The sequence below is a fragment of the Alosa pseudoharengus genome, unplaced genomic scaffold (genome assembly GCF_046254945.1).
Source record: "Alosa pseudoharengus isolate Yale_2024_CS ecotype anadromous, Long Island Sound unplaced genomic scaffold, YU_APseudo_1.1 YU_APseudo_1.1_scf_18, whole genome shotgun sequence".
NCBI lineage: Eukaryota > Metazoa > Chordata > Actinopteri > Clupeiformes > Clupeidae > Alosa > Alosa pseudoharengus.
Genome location: NW_027468650.1, coordinates 3,223,238 through 3,241,775, shown reverse-complemented (window position 1 = coordinate 3,241,775; position 18,538 = coordinate 3,223,238). Strand labels below are relative to the sequence as shown.

General features: G+C 44.2%; 1 protein-coding gene across 3 annotated transcripts in view; it reads left to right on the top strand.

Moving 5' to 3' along the window:
- Positions 1-686: 686 nt before the first annotated feature.
- The window catches only part of cip2a (cellular inhibitor of PP2A), a 22,405-nt gene continuing 4,553 nt past the window's right edge, over positions 687-18,538 (top strand). The window contains exons 1-18 of one of the 3 annotated variants that reach the window (XM_076290065.1): positions 687-777; positions 1,236-1,338; positions 1,610-1,757; positions 2,161-2,273; positions 2,718-2,812; positions 2,926-3,022; positions 3,242-3,364; positions 3,505-3,650; positions 3,865-3,940; positions 4,247-4,474; positions 5,156-5,315; positions 6,433-6,565; positions 7,863-7,962; positions 9,113-9,231; positions 10,151-10,337; positions 10,756-10,830; positions 11,294-11,404; positions 17,604-17,800. In XM_076290065.1, coding sequence (XP_076146180.1) covers positions 1,237-1,338; positions 1,610-1,757; positions 2,161-2,273; positions 2,718-2,812; positions 2,926-3,022; positions 3,242-3,364; positions 3,505-3,650; positions 3,865-3,940; positions 4,247-4,474; positions 5,156-5,315; positions 6,433-6,565; positions 7,863-7,962; positions 9,113-9,231; positions 10,151-10,337; positions 10,756-10,830; positions 11,294-11,404; positions 17,604-17,800 — 2,210 coding nt within the window. In that variant the 5' untranslated portion in view covers positions 687-777; position 1,236. Of the gene's footprint in view, positions 778-1,235; positions 1,339-1,609; positions 1,758-2,157; positions 2,274-2,717; positions 2,813-2,925; positions 3,023-3,241; positions 3,365-3,504; positions 3,651-3,864; positions 3,941-4,246; positions 4,475-5,155; positions 5,316-6,432; positions 6,566-7,862; positions 7,963-9,112; positions 9,232-10,150; positions 10,338-10,755; positions 10,831-11,293; positions 11,405-17,603; positions 17,801-18,538 lie in introns of all 3 variants that reach the window. The other 2 variants (XM_076290066.1, XM_076290063.1) reach the window with 2 other exon arrangements.

Below are 18,538 nucleotides of genomic sequence, written 5' to 3'. Positions count from 1 at the left end.
ACGCCTTTGTTTATAGCGACTTACAGAATATGAACATCACAATAGTTAAAATTAGACAGTTTGTTTTTAAAATGGTAAGCCTACATTAAGCATTAAAGCACAATTTTTTTTATCTAGTATCAATAATGAAAATGAAATGAATGAAATAGCATATACGACCCATAAAAAATAGCAGGGAGCAAATCCAGTAAGTGACAGTGAGGCCTATTTGAATTTAATTCGGGCTACTAGGAACTCAATTAACTAGGAAGAGGAGTTATGTGGCTGATTACAGATCACAAACTTACAGCAATATCGATACCTATATAGAGGCCTAGGCCTACACATTTATTTAAGATGTCTCCGATTCTAAAATATGGAATCAGTAGGTTATTCTGTAGTGGAATGGGTTGTCTAACTGTCTACAGTAGCCTGGCCGCCCCGTAAAAATGTTGGCACTAGCGTAATGATGTGGTACAAGATCAGGCAAACTCACTTTCTTACACTGGGGGTGTCAATACTGACATAGGCTACGTGAAATAATACTCAATGGACTTGGATTTGCTATATAATATATGATTTAAGACCATAAATACAGCTTATGGTATACATATATCTACATTATGTAGAATTCAATACTAACGTATTTTAATTACAATTATCTACTTGTGTCATCACCCCTATGGTTTGCTGTGTACAACTCCGTCGTTCAAACCTGCGGCGGGAGGGACAATAGTTGGTGGTAACGTACCATAACGAAAACAGATGATATTAAACGTAATAGGGGGGACGCTAGATGTAAGTAATTGATCGCCTATAAAGCCACAGATATATAATCACAAATTAACAGTAAATCAGTTTTAGTATTGTGTTAGCATTCGTTCTTGCTGTTTAACGTTAGCTGTTGGTGCCTTTCTAGCTTGCTAGCTTTTCAGTTTGCTTGCTCTGCTTTGTATCATAATGAGCTTAGCTATGCTAGCTAACTATGCATCATAAGTAGTTAGCATAAGAAGCTGATTTGATTTCGTTCAGTTTATCCAGGTCCTTTCTTAAAATAAGTTAGTTAGTGGCAGCAGCAAGCTTTGGGGAGCTACTGTTCAGGTTAGTGTGTAATATTATCTACTACGGCTGACGTGATGTTAAGTTAGACAGATTGATGACTTAGCTACGTTGACGTTAGCATATTCTTCAGCTCATCCTTTCTGATGTCAAGGTAACTTAGCTGTCAACTTACGTTGTAGATATTCTCATTACAGAATGGATGTAACAACATGTTTGAAGTCAATGCTTCTAGCCATCAGACAATACAAAAACAACAGGTCTGCTGTCAACACATCACAACTGCAAAAACAGATCAACGTGAGTGTCGAAAATACATTTCTTTCTGGCTTCAACTAACTTAACGTGAACGTAGTTTACTGTACCTGTAAATGGCTGAACAAGATCTTATCTTCCCACACCGACCGTAGTCTAGCATTATTTTTTCACATTTCACTACTCTATTCACTATGAAGTGGTCACACAGTGTCATTTCAAAGAGTGTATCCTATCTGGACACACTAAGTTAGTTCATGAAAGACTTTCTAGAAATGAAAATGATGTTTTGCATGTGTCTGTGTGTGCCGAGCAGGACCTAACGGGGCTTCAGTGTTCCAGACTCCTCGCCTCGGGACAGGTGTTGCCTAGCGAGTGTTTGAGCGGGCTTCTGGAGGTTGCCATCGACTCAAAGACCAGCCATGCCCTCAGTAGTACCATCGTATCCCTGTTGGCTAAACTCGGTAGAAGCCCGCTACTTTTGTCCTCATTTTAAATATCTCTATCAGGCCACATACTATAACACTGGCTGTCATAATCATGAGTGATATATATATATACATGCATACACAAAGGTCATAATAACCTTGAATTTCCCCTTGGGGATCAATAAAGTATCTTTCTATCTATCTATCTATCTATCTATATGCTTTTGGTTATTGCAATGCATTTCCAGTGTTCATAAGTGGAAATACACATCTGTGTCTTCAGCTGACATAACAGTGCATGTATGTATGATAAGGCACATGTTTACAGTGCATGTATGTATGATAAGGCACATGTTTACAGTGCATGTATGTATGATAAGTACAGATGGTTGTTTATTGATGTAATACCACGGCCCTGTTGTGATTCTGTTTTTAGCAGCATCGGATGAGGAGACCATAGAGGCTCTCCACAGCAGCTACAACCTCACCGGGACCCTTGCCTCCATCATCCACTCCAACAGATCCCTTCCGGACGAGCCGCTGGTGGTGCAAGTACGAGCCCTCCTCTCTGATATGTTCATGCAGCAGAGTTGTAAACATTAAAAATTTTGGCTAAGTCGCCTCAATCTGTCAGACTTGCCAACTGCAGCTTTAAGAGTCTATCTATCTATCCGTCCGTCTGTCCATCCATCCATCCATCCATCCATCCTCATTATTGAGCTTTCTCTATCTAGAAGATGTCCTAGAAGGTCGAAAATGGTTTGTCATGTAGACAGTATGAATATACAGTTCATGCAGTTTCACTTTGCAAGGTTGTGTCTTGTGATGACTCTTGCTCTGTGTGTGTGATGTGTATGTGAAGTAGAGATATGTCTCTCAGTGTCTCCAGGTGTTGCAGAGGTTGTGATGTGTATGTGAAGTAGAGATATGTCTCTCAGTGTCTCCAGGTGTTGCAGAGGTTGTGATGTGTATGTGAAGTAGAGATATGTCTCTCAGTGTCTCCAGGTGTTGCAGAGGTTCACCTACAGGATGCGAGTCCCCCACTGTGCATCGTATCTCGATGACCTCTTGGCGTTCCTCATGCACAATGTGTGAGTCAATCTGATAAGAAAGACACACTTCAAACTTGTCAGACACATGCCATTTGTGTGTCACATTTAGATTTAGAATTGTGCTTATTTTTCCTGTTTTTCTCACCCCACAGCAAGTCTCGTAATGATGACATCATAAAGCCCTGTCTTGGCCTCATGGCCAATCTCTGTCGTCATAACCTCTCTGTTCAGACTCACATCAAGAGTCAGGTGGGTTGTTTTTCTGTGATATCAGGGGTGTTACCAAGGTGGCCGCCAAATGGCAAGACTTGCCTTAATGGCTTCAATGGCTATATTCCCTCTTTGAATTGAGAACAATTTGTGTGCGTCATAATGATGAACATTTAATGTGCAGGGATAAATGACTTTTTAAAGTGTCACTGTTGTTATTATTGTTATAAATATAATATGTCCCCCTTTATGTCTTAGAGTAACGTCAAGGCGCTGTATCGGTGCTTAATCGACTTCCTGGCTCACAACTCCTTGACTGTGGTAATCTACGCGTTGTCCATATTAAGCAGCCTGACGCTCAACGAGGAGGAAGGACAAAAGGTAGTGATACAAACAAATATATGACCGTATCCAGACATATGATGTATCCAAATCTGTGTTTTCCTTTAAAAGGCACATTTTCTGACAGGATACAAAGGTGCGTTTGTTGATTGATGGTTTGTTTTAATTCTGATTTCTAGCTGTTCAATGCAGAGAACATCCACCAGACATTTCCGCTCATATTCAACATAACAGTCAATGGAGATGGCTCTTTGACACGGAACTATGCTGTAGACCTGCTTGTGGATCTTGTGAAGAACCCAAAGGTTGCAGACTACCTGGCTAAGTGCGTCTTCATTGCTCTCTCCAAAGCTTAGGCCTGCACACAGAGACAACAGGGCTATGTTGAGTGGTCGACCTTGTTACTCAGGTCTACATGGTTACTCCTCCTTTTTGCAAGTCACTTTGGATAAAAGCCTCTGCTAAAGGGACTTAATGTAGATGTGACTGAATTGAGGTCGTCCTTCTAATTTGTGAGTCACTGTGCTTCCTCTCTATAGCTATAAGCTCCTTCCTGCCTGTCTGACTGAGGTGTTTGGGCTTCTGCACAGCAAGGACTCAGAAACAGCATCGAAGGTGAGCAAGTCAGGGTTTCAATTGGTTTCTGATAGCATGTTTTTTTTATACTTGTCTGAAGGGATGATATTCACAAGGCATTTATTCACAACATTTGCACAGATGACATGTTTTTTTTAAATACTACATATTAAATATTATATTTATATGAATCATTTCAATAAACTAAAAACTAAGATGTAAAGATACATCTTTTGGGGCCATTATTTTATGTTAACTTGTTGGTTTAATGGAACAAAAATGTTTAAGTACAGACATGGTATGGTATGGTCAAATCCAAATGAACTGAACGATGCGCTTTCCCAGGTTCTAGAACTCCTGGTGTCGCTGTGTTCCGTCACGGGCCTGCGTAAGCTGCTGTGTGAGACGGTGTTCCGCTCCTTCAGGCCTCGGCGGCAGCCTGCGGGCAGGAAGGGAGGGCAGTCCAGGGTGTCGGAGCCCTGCGTGGCACTCCTGCAGTGGGCCACGGGGCCTCTCCACGATCCCGAGCGTTGCTGCTTGCAGGCCCTGCATCTCCTCACCGAGCTGTTCGAGGTCTGGGCTCAACCCGCACTTATGATATAATAATCGGTTACAGATTCGTTCTCAGATTCTGGAGTTTGATTTTAAATACATTACAATACAATACATTGATGTCATACAGGTTAACTTCTGTCACTACCGTGGTAACTGACCCAAAGTTTGAGTTAAGTTTCTTACTGGAACGGAAACTCGGAGTTTCCCTCTTCTCATGGTTAACAAACTTAGAGTTTTAACAAAACCTGCTTTTTGGCATAGGCGCCAGCACTGACAGCATAACACAGACAACCATGCATATTTGTTTAAATGCATTCCCTGGTTGTGTTTAAAATGCCGTTTGTATGATTTAAAGTAGATTTAAGTATGAAAACACTATGTATTCCTAACTGTTCTCTGGATATATACCCCATAGTGATCACATTGATCTTGTATGTATTTGATAGTTGTATGTAACCGGTAACTGTTTGTAGTGATGCTGGGATTTTAGTATTTTATTGCTGTGCTAGCATTATGCTCTCTCACATAGAACCAGGAGGTATATATTCCTCAAACTGTGTCCATAGTCATTTTGGGTCACTTTAATCTGAATAACGATTGACCCATTCCCCATCAGAAGACAGATTAGCTATTGCTTAGCGACTGTACATGTTTTAGTCAAATGCAGAGTCGTGAGACAACCTGTCCTGCTTCCCTCAGGAGGTGATCGATGCGGGCTCGTCCTCTACGGTGCACTCCTACCTGGAGCTGTTGCTGCCCGCTCTGGTGGGCATCCTCCAGGCGCCAGACTCCATGGAGGAGGAGCAGCAGCTGAGGAGGCACTGTGTCCGCGTGGGCAGCGTTGTGGAGCTGCTGTTGGATATCCTTTAATGATCCTATATGTTTGTTTATGTTTGTTTAGATGTTTATGGGTTTTTAGCGGATGCTTTTGTCCGAAGTGATGTATAGGAACGTCACCTATTACCAACCGTCCCGTATTTCCAACCGCTTACGTGTATGTGTCACTTAATATTCAGTTCTATACAAACCAAGACTGGGGATTCCTAAAGAAACGCAAGCACCCACACCATAAGTGTATCTAGATTAGCTATGTACCAAAAATGACATTTTACCATGACTTGAAGAGATGTAAACATTGTACGTTGTAAGGCTGCACAAATCCGCTTGGAGCTCCAGTGGAATTTTGATTTGTGACGAGAATTCTCAGTCTAAACGTTGATGTGCCGTGAGAAAGGTTGGAAATAGGCACTCACCAGCCCAGCACTAAACTCTGAGAGTGGTAAACAAAATCGGATATTTCAGGCAGTAAAAGCCCTGGTAAAAAACAAACTAGATTTTGTTCAAATCCACACTACTGAAAAATTATTCATTTATCAAATGTTATTTTGAAGTATTAAAAAACATTGTTGTTTTAGAATTTTCGAACGAAATGGTTGGTAATTGGTGGTTTTACGATACAATACCAATACATATTATCTATACAAATGAACACTTGAACATTGTCATATAGCCTACATAAACATACTAATAATAGTAATGGAATAAATTATGTTATCAGAATAATATCAATAGAACACATTCTCTTACCAAAATATGAGCCTAAAAATAACCTTTTGCTAGCCAGCAGTACTCTCACCAAATAGATTGGTAATTTATTTAAAAAGAACATTGAAGGACACCTTAATTATACTCAACAAGTTATGTATTCAGTTTGTACCTCAGGACCTAAGACTTTAAAAGGTGGGCAAAGTCTATCAAGGAGCAAAGTTTTCCTTCATGAACACTATTTGCCTTGAGCACGTAGGAGCATTGAGCTCTCATCAATGTTTGTGGTTAAGGTCATGGTGTTAAATAAAAAAAATGATTTAGCCTAGTTAGTTAATCAATTAGCTTTAGTTATAGTCTTTACATTTTGCCCAGCAATCAAGTTGGTCCATAAGGCAAATAAGTACAGATGCAAGCCTTGACTGGGTCACTGCTGTGTGGGGAGGAACACCTGAAGAGCCTGGTGTCCCAGCAGATCTCCTCCAAGCTCTGCGCCTCGCAGGTGGAGCTGCTCCTCTCCAACAGCCACGGCTCCACCTGCCCCGTCACCAACGGCCACCTCAGGTGAGACCAACTCCGCTCCGAGGGCGTTTACCTTTGCAGTGTTTCCCACAGTATTGAATTCCATTTGTGGTGGTTGGTTTGCAGAATTAACTTGAATGCAACAGTTTTTAACAAATTAGCGCAGCGTGGTTATGATGCTACCCAGATTTAAGCACAATTTAGTACAACCTGGAAAATCATTGTGTGGTGGTCAATGTTGATATTGTGGTGGGCCGCCACAAATAAGTCAATGTATGGGAAACACTGCTTTGGACGTTTCTAGCCCTCATTGATAGGACAGTGAAGATATGACCGGGCATGAGTGAGATGGGGAGTAGAGTGAGACCTGAGACATCTGAGGGATACGACATGAGACATCTGAGGGATACGACATGAGACATGAGGCATTTGAGGGATACGACATGAGATATGAGATATCTGAGGGATATGACATGAGATATCTGAGGGATACGACATGAGATATGAGACATCTGAGGGATAAAACATGAGACATCTGAGGGATATGACATGAGACATCTGAGGGATATGACATGAGACATCTGAGGGATACGACATGAGATATGAGACATCTGAGGGATAAAACATGAGACATCTGAGGGATATGACATGAGACATCTGAGGGATACTACATGAGATATGAGACATCTGAGGGATATGACATGAGACATCTGAGGGATACTACATGAGACATAAGGTCAGTGGCACGCTACTCGCTCTGGTCTTGAGTCAGAGTGGTGTGATTCACTCTGTGGTACAGAGCTCTCCAAAACATCATGGCTTTCATAGAGGTGTAGATCTTTCACAAGTGATTCATTCAGTCTGTAAACTGAAATGTTCCGGGATGCAGCAGATTACCGATGTGTGACCTTCACACTGTGACCGAGCATCTCCATTATACCGAGCATCTCCATTAATTGTCGCTGTGCCATGCTGTGAAGTCAGTGTTTCCCACACTTTGTGGGGGTAGGTTTGCAGAATTAACTTGAATTCAACAGTTTTTAACAAATTAGCGTAGCGTGGTTATGATGAACCAGATTTAAGCACAATTTAGTACAACCTGGAAAATCATTGTGTGGTGGTCAATGTTGACACTGTGGTGGGCCGCCACAAACAGTCAATGTATGGGAACAAAGACAATGTATGGGAACAAAGTCAATGTATGGGAACAAAGTCAATGTATGGGAAACACTGGAAGTGATTGGTGTTTAGCCGTGTCCGTGTCCCACCTGCGTGTGTGTGGCTGTGTGTGTGTGTGCGTGTGCGTGTGCGTGTGTGTATGCCTGTGACCTCCCTACAGCCAGGTGTGTTCAGAGGCCGTGCTGAAGTTGCTGGAGCTGATGAGTCGGCTGAAGCAGCATGTCCTGGATATGGAGACCTGCTTCTACAGGATCCTGCAGGTACTGACCTCCTAGTCGCTCTCGTCCCGCCAGACATGCAGACGTGAACGCGGCGCACTCCGCTTTCCACGTTAACTTACTATATGACATTCCATTTTTTCCAATACGAACCCTTTTGTCGCCATGTCGATCACGATTCAGGTCTGTTTTTGTCAGTGCTGCTCAGTAAAACCCATTGTTTATGGAATGCTTGTCATTTAAACATTTAAACATTTGCATTGTTTATGGAATGCTTGTCGTTTAAACATTTGCATTGTTTATGGAATGCTTGTCATTTAAACATTGAAACATTTGCATTGTTTATGGAATCCTTGTCATTTAAAGGAGCGATTTGTAGGATTGTTACCGAACGTTCTGTAGGCCAAAACTGGTGAACGTTCTCAAGACTACCTAGACGTGAGCCACTTTTGGGTTGCCAGATGTAATGAAGACTTAGCTAACGTTAGTTGACCTGCAGCTGCTTAAACGTTTTTCCAACCATGACCCAGCTACACATTACGGAAACAGTGAAAACAAAAAATACCTCTCTACCCAACGTAACATATTTAGCTGAAGTTAGCGATGCAGATGAAGTTTAGCCTAGGCTACCTGTCGTGGAGAAATATGGCCAGCTCTGCGTCAGACTTCATTTTTTTTTTTCATTTTTTTGTGTTTAATGAAGACGTCGCCATCTCAGGAAGTTCCTCCGATGTCCAGTTAATTGGTTTCTTGTTTTAATTTGGGAAATTTGCCTGCCTCTCGTAGGCTACTCGTTCATGACTACAACTGACAGCTGTTGACAGTTGGCCTTTGCTAATTTGGCAACCCAAATGGGGGGACGCGCCAGCCCATTATTAATACGCTATTCTAGAATTAATCGTTCAAAACATAAACGAAAATTCCAAGAGGTTCCGCCCTGTAACTAATTTTTTTCACTGGTTTTACAGGGTTTTACGGGTTAGAGTAATGTTGTCAAATAAGCCATTACTTCAATTCAGCGTGTTTCCTTACTCTCTGACGACATATGGTGATAATTTTTGGAATGGTTCCAATTTATTTTCCATTATTTCCTACATACTGGTCCTTTAAACATTTCAGCAGTGATGTGTGGGCAAGTGATAAAGTGTGGCGGAGGGCTCGGAGATGCTGACCGTTGTGTTTCCTGTTTCAGGACCAGCGGATGGTGACGCCGCTGTCTCAGGCCATGACGTGCCAGCGCAGGGAGCTGGTGCAGAGCGCCCTCCGCATTCTGTTTGAAGCGGCACCTCTGCCCGACTTCCCCTCCGTCATGTGAGTGTGCTGTGCTGTGCTGTGCTGTGCTGTGCTGTGCTGTGCTGTGCTGTGCTGTGCTGTGCTGTGCTGTGTTGTGCTGTGCTGTGCTGTGCTGTGCTGTGCTGTGCTGTGCTGTGCTGTGCTGTGTTGTGTTGTGTTGTGTTGTGTTGTGCTGTGCTGTGCTGTGCTGTGCTGTGCTGTGCTGTGCTGTGCTGTGCTGTGCTGTGCTGTGCTGTGCTGTGCTGTGCTGTGCTGTGCTGTGCTGTGCTGTGCTGTGCTGTGCTGTGCTGTGTTGTGTTGTGTTGTGTTGTGTTGTGTTGTGCTGTGCTGTGCTGTGCTGTGCTGTGCTGTGCTGTGCTGTGCTGTGCTGTGCTGTGCTGTGCTGTGCTGTGCTGTGCTGTGCTGTGCTGTGCTGTGCTGTGTTGTGTTGTGTTGTGTTGTGTTGTGTTGTGTTGTGTTGTGTTGTGTTGTGTTGTGTTGTGTTGTGTTGTGCTGTGTTGTGTTGTGCTGTGCTGTGCTGTGCTGTGCTGTGCTGTGCTGTGCTGTGCTGTGCTGTGCTGTGATCCCCTCCACCTGCAGCCTCTCTGAACAACAACCTCCATCCAGGACAGGAAGCTTTGACCAATACAAGCGTGCACTGATCGTCCCGACTCTGAGAGACGAACACAATCCTATCTCACAGTCTACAGTGTTCTCTATTGCAGTGTGTTTTGAAATTGGAGTTGAATTTGTTTTTAGTGACTTCCCTTTTCCCTAAAAAAATATTATTATTATTATTATTATTATTATTATTATTATTATCATTATTATTAACACCAATAATAATAATAATAATAATATATATATATATATAATGTTATTATTCACATTTATAATTATAATATAGTTTATTTGTTCATTTGTTTGCGACTGTCTGTCTATCATGATGTGGCCTAAGTCTGGGCGAGAGCATCGCTGCCAACAATGCCTACCGGGAGACTCAGCGGGACTCCGAGGTGCCCGTCAAGCGCATGGCTGTCCAGGACGCTCTCTCCAGTCTCCCGTCTGGCCCCAGCTCTAAAGTGACCACCACAGCCAAGCAATCCATCGACTCGCTAATAGAGAAACTACAGAGTGGGCTTGAGGTGTGTGTGCATTTACAGTATCTGTGTGCGTTTCTCTGAATGTGCCTTTACAGAAATTCACAAACACTCAGAGTTAAAAAAAACGTGTTATCTTTGTCACTTGCGTGTGTGTGTGTGTCTGTGTGTGTGTGTGTGTGTGTGTGTGTGTGTGTGTGTGTGTGTGTGTGTGCGTGTGTGTGTGCGCACTTAATTTCCGGCCTGTGTCAAGTGTGATTTGTCTGGTCAAGCATATCTTGTTGTCTGCACATCTGCAAGTCTGACATTTCTGAGCTTTTCTATGGTGTGCGTGTGAAACTATGGTGCAGTGTTTGAGTGCACTGTTTAAATGGACTTGTAATTGTGTCAGTTTGTGTCGTCGTTGTTGCTGTTGTCGTTGTTGTTGTTGTTTGTGTTTTCCAATGATGTTGACGTGCTGTAGTTTCAGGAGCAGATGAAGGATGTGCACATGTCGGAGGTCATTGACGTGTACGAGCAGAAGATCTCTGCCCTGGCTGTAAGTGCACCATAGTTGGGTCATCTCAGCAGACTTCCTGTACGATTGATGCCCAGGCCTGAATCCCGAAGGCTGTGTGTCTGTATATCTGTCTCTACCTCTGACAGTCAGTGTGTCTGTCTGTCTGACGTTTGTGTGTATCTGTCTGACGTGTGTGTGTGTGTGTGTGTGTGTGTGTGTGTGTGTGTGTGTGTGTGTGTGTGTGTGTGTGTGTGTGTGTGTGTATTTGTGTGTGTGTGTGTATTTGTGTGTGTGTGTGTATCTGTGTGTGTGTGTGTGTGTGTGTGTGTGTGTGTGTGTGTGTGTGTGTATCTGTGTGCGTGTGTGTGTGTGGGTGTGTCTGTCTGTCTGTCTGACATGTGTGTGTGTGTGTGTGTGTGTGTGTGTGTGTGTGTGTGTGTGTGTGTATGTGTGTATCTGTCTGACGGTTGTGTGTGTGTGTGTGTGTCTGTCTCCACCCTAGTCTAAGGAGAGCCGCTTGGAGGACCTGCTGGAGGCCAAAGCTCTGGCCCTGGCCCAGGCCGATCGACTCCTCGCCCAGTACCGCTGCCAGAGGGCTCAGGCAGAGGCCGAGGTACATGCACACACACACACACACACACACACACTTACATACACACACACACACACACACACACACACTTACATACACACTCGGATCTCGGATCCCTCGGTCTTGTCTTGGTCTCATTGTCTTGGTCTTGCGGTCTCGGGTCGACATAGTGGTCAGGAGATTTGCAACAAATATGTCCATGATACAAAACATAACATTCGATAATGCAACATTAAATTATTTCGCCTTTCACGCCCTTCAAATGCAACCTTTCAAATGCAACCAATCAATGACATACATGTATTTTGTTGTGATTAAGAAACTGGCGCTCATCCAATCAAAAGACGCAAGTGTAGCCAGCGCGAAACGTTAGGTTTACGTCGTAGCTGTCAGTCTCAGTCAGACCTAGTAATAAGCGTCAGCGAATTCCGCCATCCTTAAATTTGCATTCACGGAACATAAAGAAATTTGCAGTCCAGGGGCAAGAAAGAAGCATTCTGCAAAATGCAAGTTTTGCAAAGTCTCTCTCTCTCTCATCATTGTCATATAGCCTACATAGTTTATCTCACCCAGTCTACGAAAACATTTACAGTGAGTGAGCTCACAGTCACACACATTCATGACATGGTCTGTCTCTGCATTGTTCTGTCTGTAGTTGAAATAATACCTTCTTAAATTTAATTTAAACTGGGACTGAACCTCTTACACCAGCAGGGTTCTCAAGTATCACGCAATTCAACAAGTTCACACGCTCACACACCACACCTTGCATTTCTCACGCAGAAATATTACTAGGGATGTCAAGGTATCTGCATAATTATTAGAGGAGGCGCAGGGATACGAGAGGATTTCTCGCAGGGTTCAGAACTAGCGCACCACTCACCAGCAAAATCAAAAAAATAAATAGCCACCGACATCCAATCAAAAAATAGTAGGCTATTCGTTGTATCCGACGATAAAATAAAATAGCACATCCCCTCCCTACAACCACGTTATGCTTGTGTGGGGTTACACGTTTAAGATTTCAAAACTGCACCAACATTCTTTTTATTCAGAAATTCAACTGTCTGTCATTTGGTAAACCAGCCTACTTATGGTACTTTACAGGGTGTGTAAATCAAGCCTTTTCACGAACATTTGGCCTAGCCTACTTTATGGCAAAATTATTTCTTATCTATAAACTAAACTAAACTGTCGGTCATTAAGAAAACCTAATGATTGTGTCGTTATAGCTTTGTGTAAGCCAGACATCAGCAACGTTCATTTTACACGACCAATCACTCTCGTGGCTGCCTGCACTTTCCCTGTCGTCACGGCTGCAACTTTCGCACTCGTTTGTGCTTTTTAGCGCCATGTTCATCAGGTCCCGGGACACCCATCTGATCCTCCATGGACCATGTCAACAATAAATCAAAATTAGCTTATTATTAACGAGTGTTATCAATTTGAGCGAGTATGCTACACATAGGCCTACATTTTTTTCTAAACATACAGGACTGCTGCAGACAATGACCTGCCAACCACCATAATGTATAATGAACTTGCTGTCCTCGGTTTCGGCATGCACATGCTTAGTCTAATGATTCAGTGACAATATAGGCTACTCAAGTGAATAAAGCAATTAGCCTAATAAATAAAATATTTGTCTCACTCAGTACATATAGGCCTACATCTCGTAAATTGGTGAGCCATAGAATATCCCAGCGCCACGATTATTATATTTCAAGATTCCAATCTATCCCACCTAAATATGAAAAGTTATTTCTACTGACATGCTTCCTGGTGACATAAAAAAACAAATGGTTTCCCTTGATAAGGCTGACATAAGAGACATAGGCTATGCATTATACTTTCCCAGACAAAAACAAGATATAGGATGTATAGATTACAATGACAAATTCAAGGTCTCAAAGGGTTAATGCTTCTTTCCAATTTTTTTTTATAATTAGTGAGTGAGTGCACCCCCCCCCCCAATCTCACTCCAAGCTGAGCTCAAAACTTGAGAACCCTGCCCCAGTATGCTGCTCTTATTCAATTGATGCAAGTTATGGTGTAACACCAGAGACTTTCTAATGTGGAGACACAGCACTCAAAAAATCCTCCATAGAAATGCATGGGGCTAGTTTGCAACGTCGTCTACACATATCCCACCCCTTCCTCGCCAAAATGTCGACATGTGTATACATTGAGCGAATCATGTGGTGTGAGTTGACTACTTTGAGCCAATTATGTGCTGTGTTGTGCAGACATTGTGCCAATCATGTGTTGTGAACTCGACACTGGAGCACGGTTGGTGTGGTGAAGCCTTGCGCACGCGCATTTCTGCTGATTAGGATGCCCGATGAGTACCCAAAAAGCGTTGCAATATGGCCGCCGAGTGGAGGGACATGCCTAAAAGGACTTTGGTAACACTAGCTCGCTAGCTGTTTTTTTTTTTTTGGTCTCGGTCTTGGTCTCGGTCTCGTCTCGACTTTGTCTTGGTCTTGACTCAGTCTGTCTTGGCCTTGGTCTCGTCTTGGTCTCGGTCTTGATACCCTCTGGTCTTGGTAGTGTCTTGGTCTCGGTTTAGGCGGTCTTGACTACAAGTCTAACACACACACACACACACACACACACATGTATATATAGTGGGGGGAAAAGGAATTGGACACGTCAAAATTATTTTCAGTAAGTATATTTTCTATAAGACTATTCACATGAAATTTTTACCGGACATTAGTATTAAAGGGAAAATCCGGTGTAAAATGGATTTTGGATATACTTAGCATGATGACGTATAAGTGGAGGAAACCGCACTCTCTTGTATGTTACTTTGAAAAGGATTTATTGCACCATGCCCTTGACTACAGACGCGTTTCGCGTGTTCGTCGAGCCGTCTCTGTAGTCAAGGGCATGGTGCAATAACTCCTTTTAAAAGTAACATACAAGAGAGTTCGGTTTCCTCCTCTTCTAGATTGACATTTTTAACTCGCACCCAAAATACTTCATAAAGTACTTGAGTGAGCGCGCCTATTTTGCTGTTACTAGCATGATAACCATAACTGTATACGGACAATACCTTGAGTTGATTTCCGACGGGCGCCGGAAACGACAGATCTCGTGTGTTTTTGTGCGAAGTACTTTAGAGTAAGTTCTTCCGTCAAAAACATGTGAGATCTGTGTTGTAGTGAGTTCATTTCAAGATGGCGCTGACCAGCAATCAAAAAACCAGCCCCACACCATAATAACGTGTTTTTAAGGTGATGTACACTGTCTCCTGTACACTGTCTTACTGTACGTACACACCGCCGCCGACTTGAGCTTCCAAAGAGTCAGGAAGTCATTCATTTTCAATGGAAGCCAGCTTCTCTCAGCTGCCAGAAGCGTCAAATCCGTCGGCGTCGCATTTTGGCCGTCTTGAGCGTCAAGCAGAAAGTTGAAAGTCAGTCAACTTTATGGTCATGAGCTATGATGCGGTTCAGCGTCCAACGACCAGCAACCAATCGAATAGACGGAAGTATTAAGATAGAACATGATGGAACGTAAAATGCTGTCACGTCAGAGTGGCCAAAGCGTCCAAAGCTTCCCTGTACTTTTTTGACAAGCGTCCTTGACAGAGCGACCAGAGCTTCTATGGAAGCTCAAGTCGGTGGTGGTGTGTACGTACAGTTAGGGTGATGTGCCATGTCTCCTCCAAACATGTGTGTAGTATGACAGCCAAACAATGTAATTTTGCTCTTGTCTGACCAGACTACATTCTCTCTGTATTTTATAAACTTGTCCAAAAGTGCTTCAACATATTTTTCTTCCGTAATGGAGTCGTGTGGGGTGAGCGTGCATAGAGGCCATGTCGGTTGAGTAGTGTGTGTGTGTGTGTGTGTGTGTGTGTGTGGGGTGAGCGTGCATAGAGGCCATGGCGGTTGAGTAGCCTTGTGAGACCCCTAGATCTAGATCTAAATGTTAAACCACTCTGCATTAGGTCACATGACCACACATTCACATGCGAACCATAGATGCACTCATAGGGGCACACTGGCATGCCACGGATGCACACAACACACTCACACAACACACTCACACAACACACTCACACAACACACACACACAACACACACACACAACACACACACACAACACACACACACAACACACTCACACAACACACTCACACAACACACTCACACAACACACTCACACACACACTCACACAACACACTCACACACACACTCACACACACACTCACACAACACACTCACAAACGCCGACCTCAAGAGGCAGGAGGCGTCAAGTGGTCGGGGGCTATTTTCTCACCCTGGTTGTCGTCTGTAGCTCGTTTCTCTCTCTCTCTCTCTCTCTCTTCTCTATCTCTCTTCTCTCTCTCTCTCTCTCTCTTCTCTATCTCTCTTCTCTCTCTCTCTCTCTTCTCTCTCTCTCTTCTCTCTCTCTCTCTCTTCTCTCTCTCTCTCTCTCTTTTCTCTCTCTCTCTCTCTCTGTCGCTCTCTTGTTTTGTTCCGTGATGCTGTAGGATTGTTCTGTTGTGTCTTTCCAGTGACGCTCTCCTCCTACTGTTACCTCTTCCTTTTTGATGACCACATCTAGGCCTGTCACGATAACAAATTTTGCTGGACGATAAATTGTCTCAGAAATTATTGCGATAAGCGATAATATTGTCATTCTGAGAATTTTCCTCGGGAAGAGGAAGACGGCCCACTTGTTGTGTTTTTTTTTTCCCCAACTGGGAAAACTGCAGCGGATGATTGTGTTTTAGATGCATATGCATGTTTGTTGTGTTGCCGCTTTTAATTGCGACTGTTTTCCAACAAATGCGACACCGACTCGCACGCGTTCAGTGGTTCACCACGGGCATTCGGTTTAAATCCGAAATGCTCCCACACTGCAGCTGTCGCGTTTGGCTTAGAAACAATTCCATCTTTTTTGTCTTTATTAGGCGTAGCCTACTGGAACTCGCAACTAGCTTTCTCTCTGCCTAGTGCCTACCGGTATACTTCTCACGCGGCTTTTTAGCTGCACTCTGTGGTAGGATACGCCAGTAGTCCCGCCTCCCCACACACCATGCGACTGACAAGTGACTGACATGAGGGTTCACTCATCGTTACTCTAAGGACCCGAGAGGGAGAGAGAGAGACGAGGAAAACAAACAAGCAAATGGCATTTATCGCGGCCAGAAAAATTATCGAGCTAATTTTAATTATCATGCGATTAATTGATTTATTGAATATCGCGACAGGCCTAACCACATCTCTTAACACCCCTCCCCCCCTCTGTCCTTCCTGCTCTACCTCTCTACCCCCCTCTTATCTACCCCCCTCTTATCTACCCCCCTCTTATCTACCCTCCTCCTCTCTACCCCCCTCTTATCTACCCCCCTCTTATCTACCCTCCTCCTCTCTACCCCCCTCTTATCTACCCCCCTCCCCTCTACCCTCCTCCTCTTTACCACCCTCTTATCTACCCTCTTCCTCTCTACCCCCCTCTTATCTACCACCCTCAATCTACCACCCTCTTATCTACCCTCCTCCTCTCTACCACCCTCTTATCTACCCTCCTCTTATCTACCCCTCCTCTCTACCACCCTCTATCTACAACCCTCTGTCCTTCCTGCTCTCATCTCCTCCTCTCTACCTCCTCCTCTTGCTCTCCTGTTCTTTCTTTCATTTTCATTTCTTCACCTCCTCTCTCGTACATTTCCTATCTATCTCTCTTTCTCTCTCTTTTCCTTCCCTTGCTCCCTTCCTTCTCCCCTGTGATTCCCTCCCTCTCTCCTCCTCTTCCTCTCTCACTCTCCCTTCCTTCCTCTCCCCCTCTCTCTCCCTCACTCCCTTCTTCTCTTCCTCCCTCTCCCTCACTCCCTCTTCTCCTCTTCCTCCTTCTCTCTCTCTCTCTCTCCCCCTCCCTCCCTCCCTCCCTCCTTCTCTCTCTCTCACTCTCTCTTCTCCTCTCCCTCCCTCTCTCCCTCCTTCAATCCCTCCTTCTCTCTCTCACTCTCTCTCTCTCTCTCCCTTCCTCCCTCCCTCCCTCCTTCTCTCCCTCTCTCCCTCCTTCTCTCTCTCACTCCCTCTCTCTCTCCCTCCTCTCCCTCCCTCCCTCTCTCTCCCTCACTCCCTCTTCTCCTCTTCCTCCCTCCCTCTCTCTCCCTCACTCCCTCTTCTCCTCTTCCTCCTTCTCTCTCTCTCTCTCTCCCTCCCTCCCTCCCTCTCTCCCCCTCTCCCTCTCCCCCAGGCGCGTAAGCTGGCGTCTCTGCTGCAGGAGAGTGAGCGCTGTAAGGAGGTGGTGCGGGGGGAGCTGGGGGAGCAGGTGCTGGAGGTGCAGCGCGTCAAGCAGGACATCACACAGCTGCTGGAGCACAACGCTCGCCTGCAGGCAGTGTCCGAGGAGCACCAGGCCCTCAAGAGCTCCTACAACCAGCTGCTCAACAGGTGACCACACACACACCGCACACACACACACATGCATGCATACGCACACACATTTATCCACACAAACAAACACATCTTTGCATGCATACACACACACACACACACACACACACACACACATAAACAGATATCCGCATATGCACGCATGCATGCATACACACACACATTTATCCACACAAACACATCTTTGCATGCATGCATGCATACACACATACATATTCATCCAGGGCTGTAACGATACACCAACCTCACGATTCGGTTTGTATCATGATTTTTGACCCACAGTTCCATACGAACCTCTTTTTTTTTTTTTTGGGGGGGGGGGGGGGGGTAGACATTTTATTTAATAACATTTCAATAGCCTACCTTAGAACACCAGAGGATTACAATACAATATATAATATAACATATCTATATTATTTTATATCCTGATATAAAAACAGAGAATACTGAATGTGTACCTGTGTGCTGTGCTATATTTGCTTCACACATGCTTCACACATGCTTCACAGTCAGAACTTGTGTGGACATTCCCTCACGAGCACGAGTGACCACAAAGCCATGACCCTGTTAAAGCTGCTTGAGCTGTCAGTCGGAGAGCTGAGTGTGTGCGTGTGGGCGAGCAATGTCTTGAGGACAGCCAGTAAAGTTTGGTGCGCGCGTGAGCGTATGTGTGTGCGCGTGAGCGTATGTGTGTGTGTGTGCGCGTGAGCGTATGTGTGTGTGTGTGCGCGTATG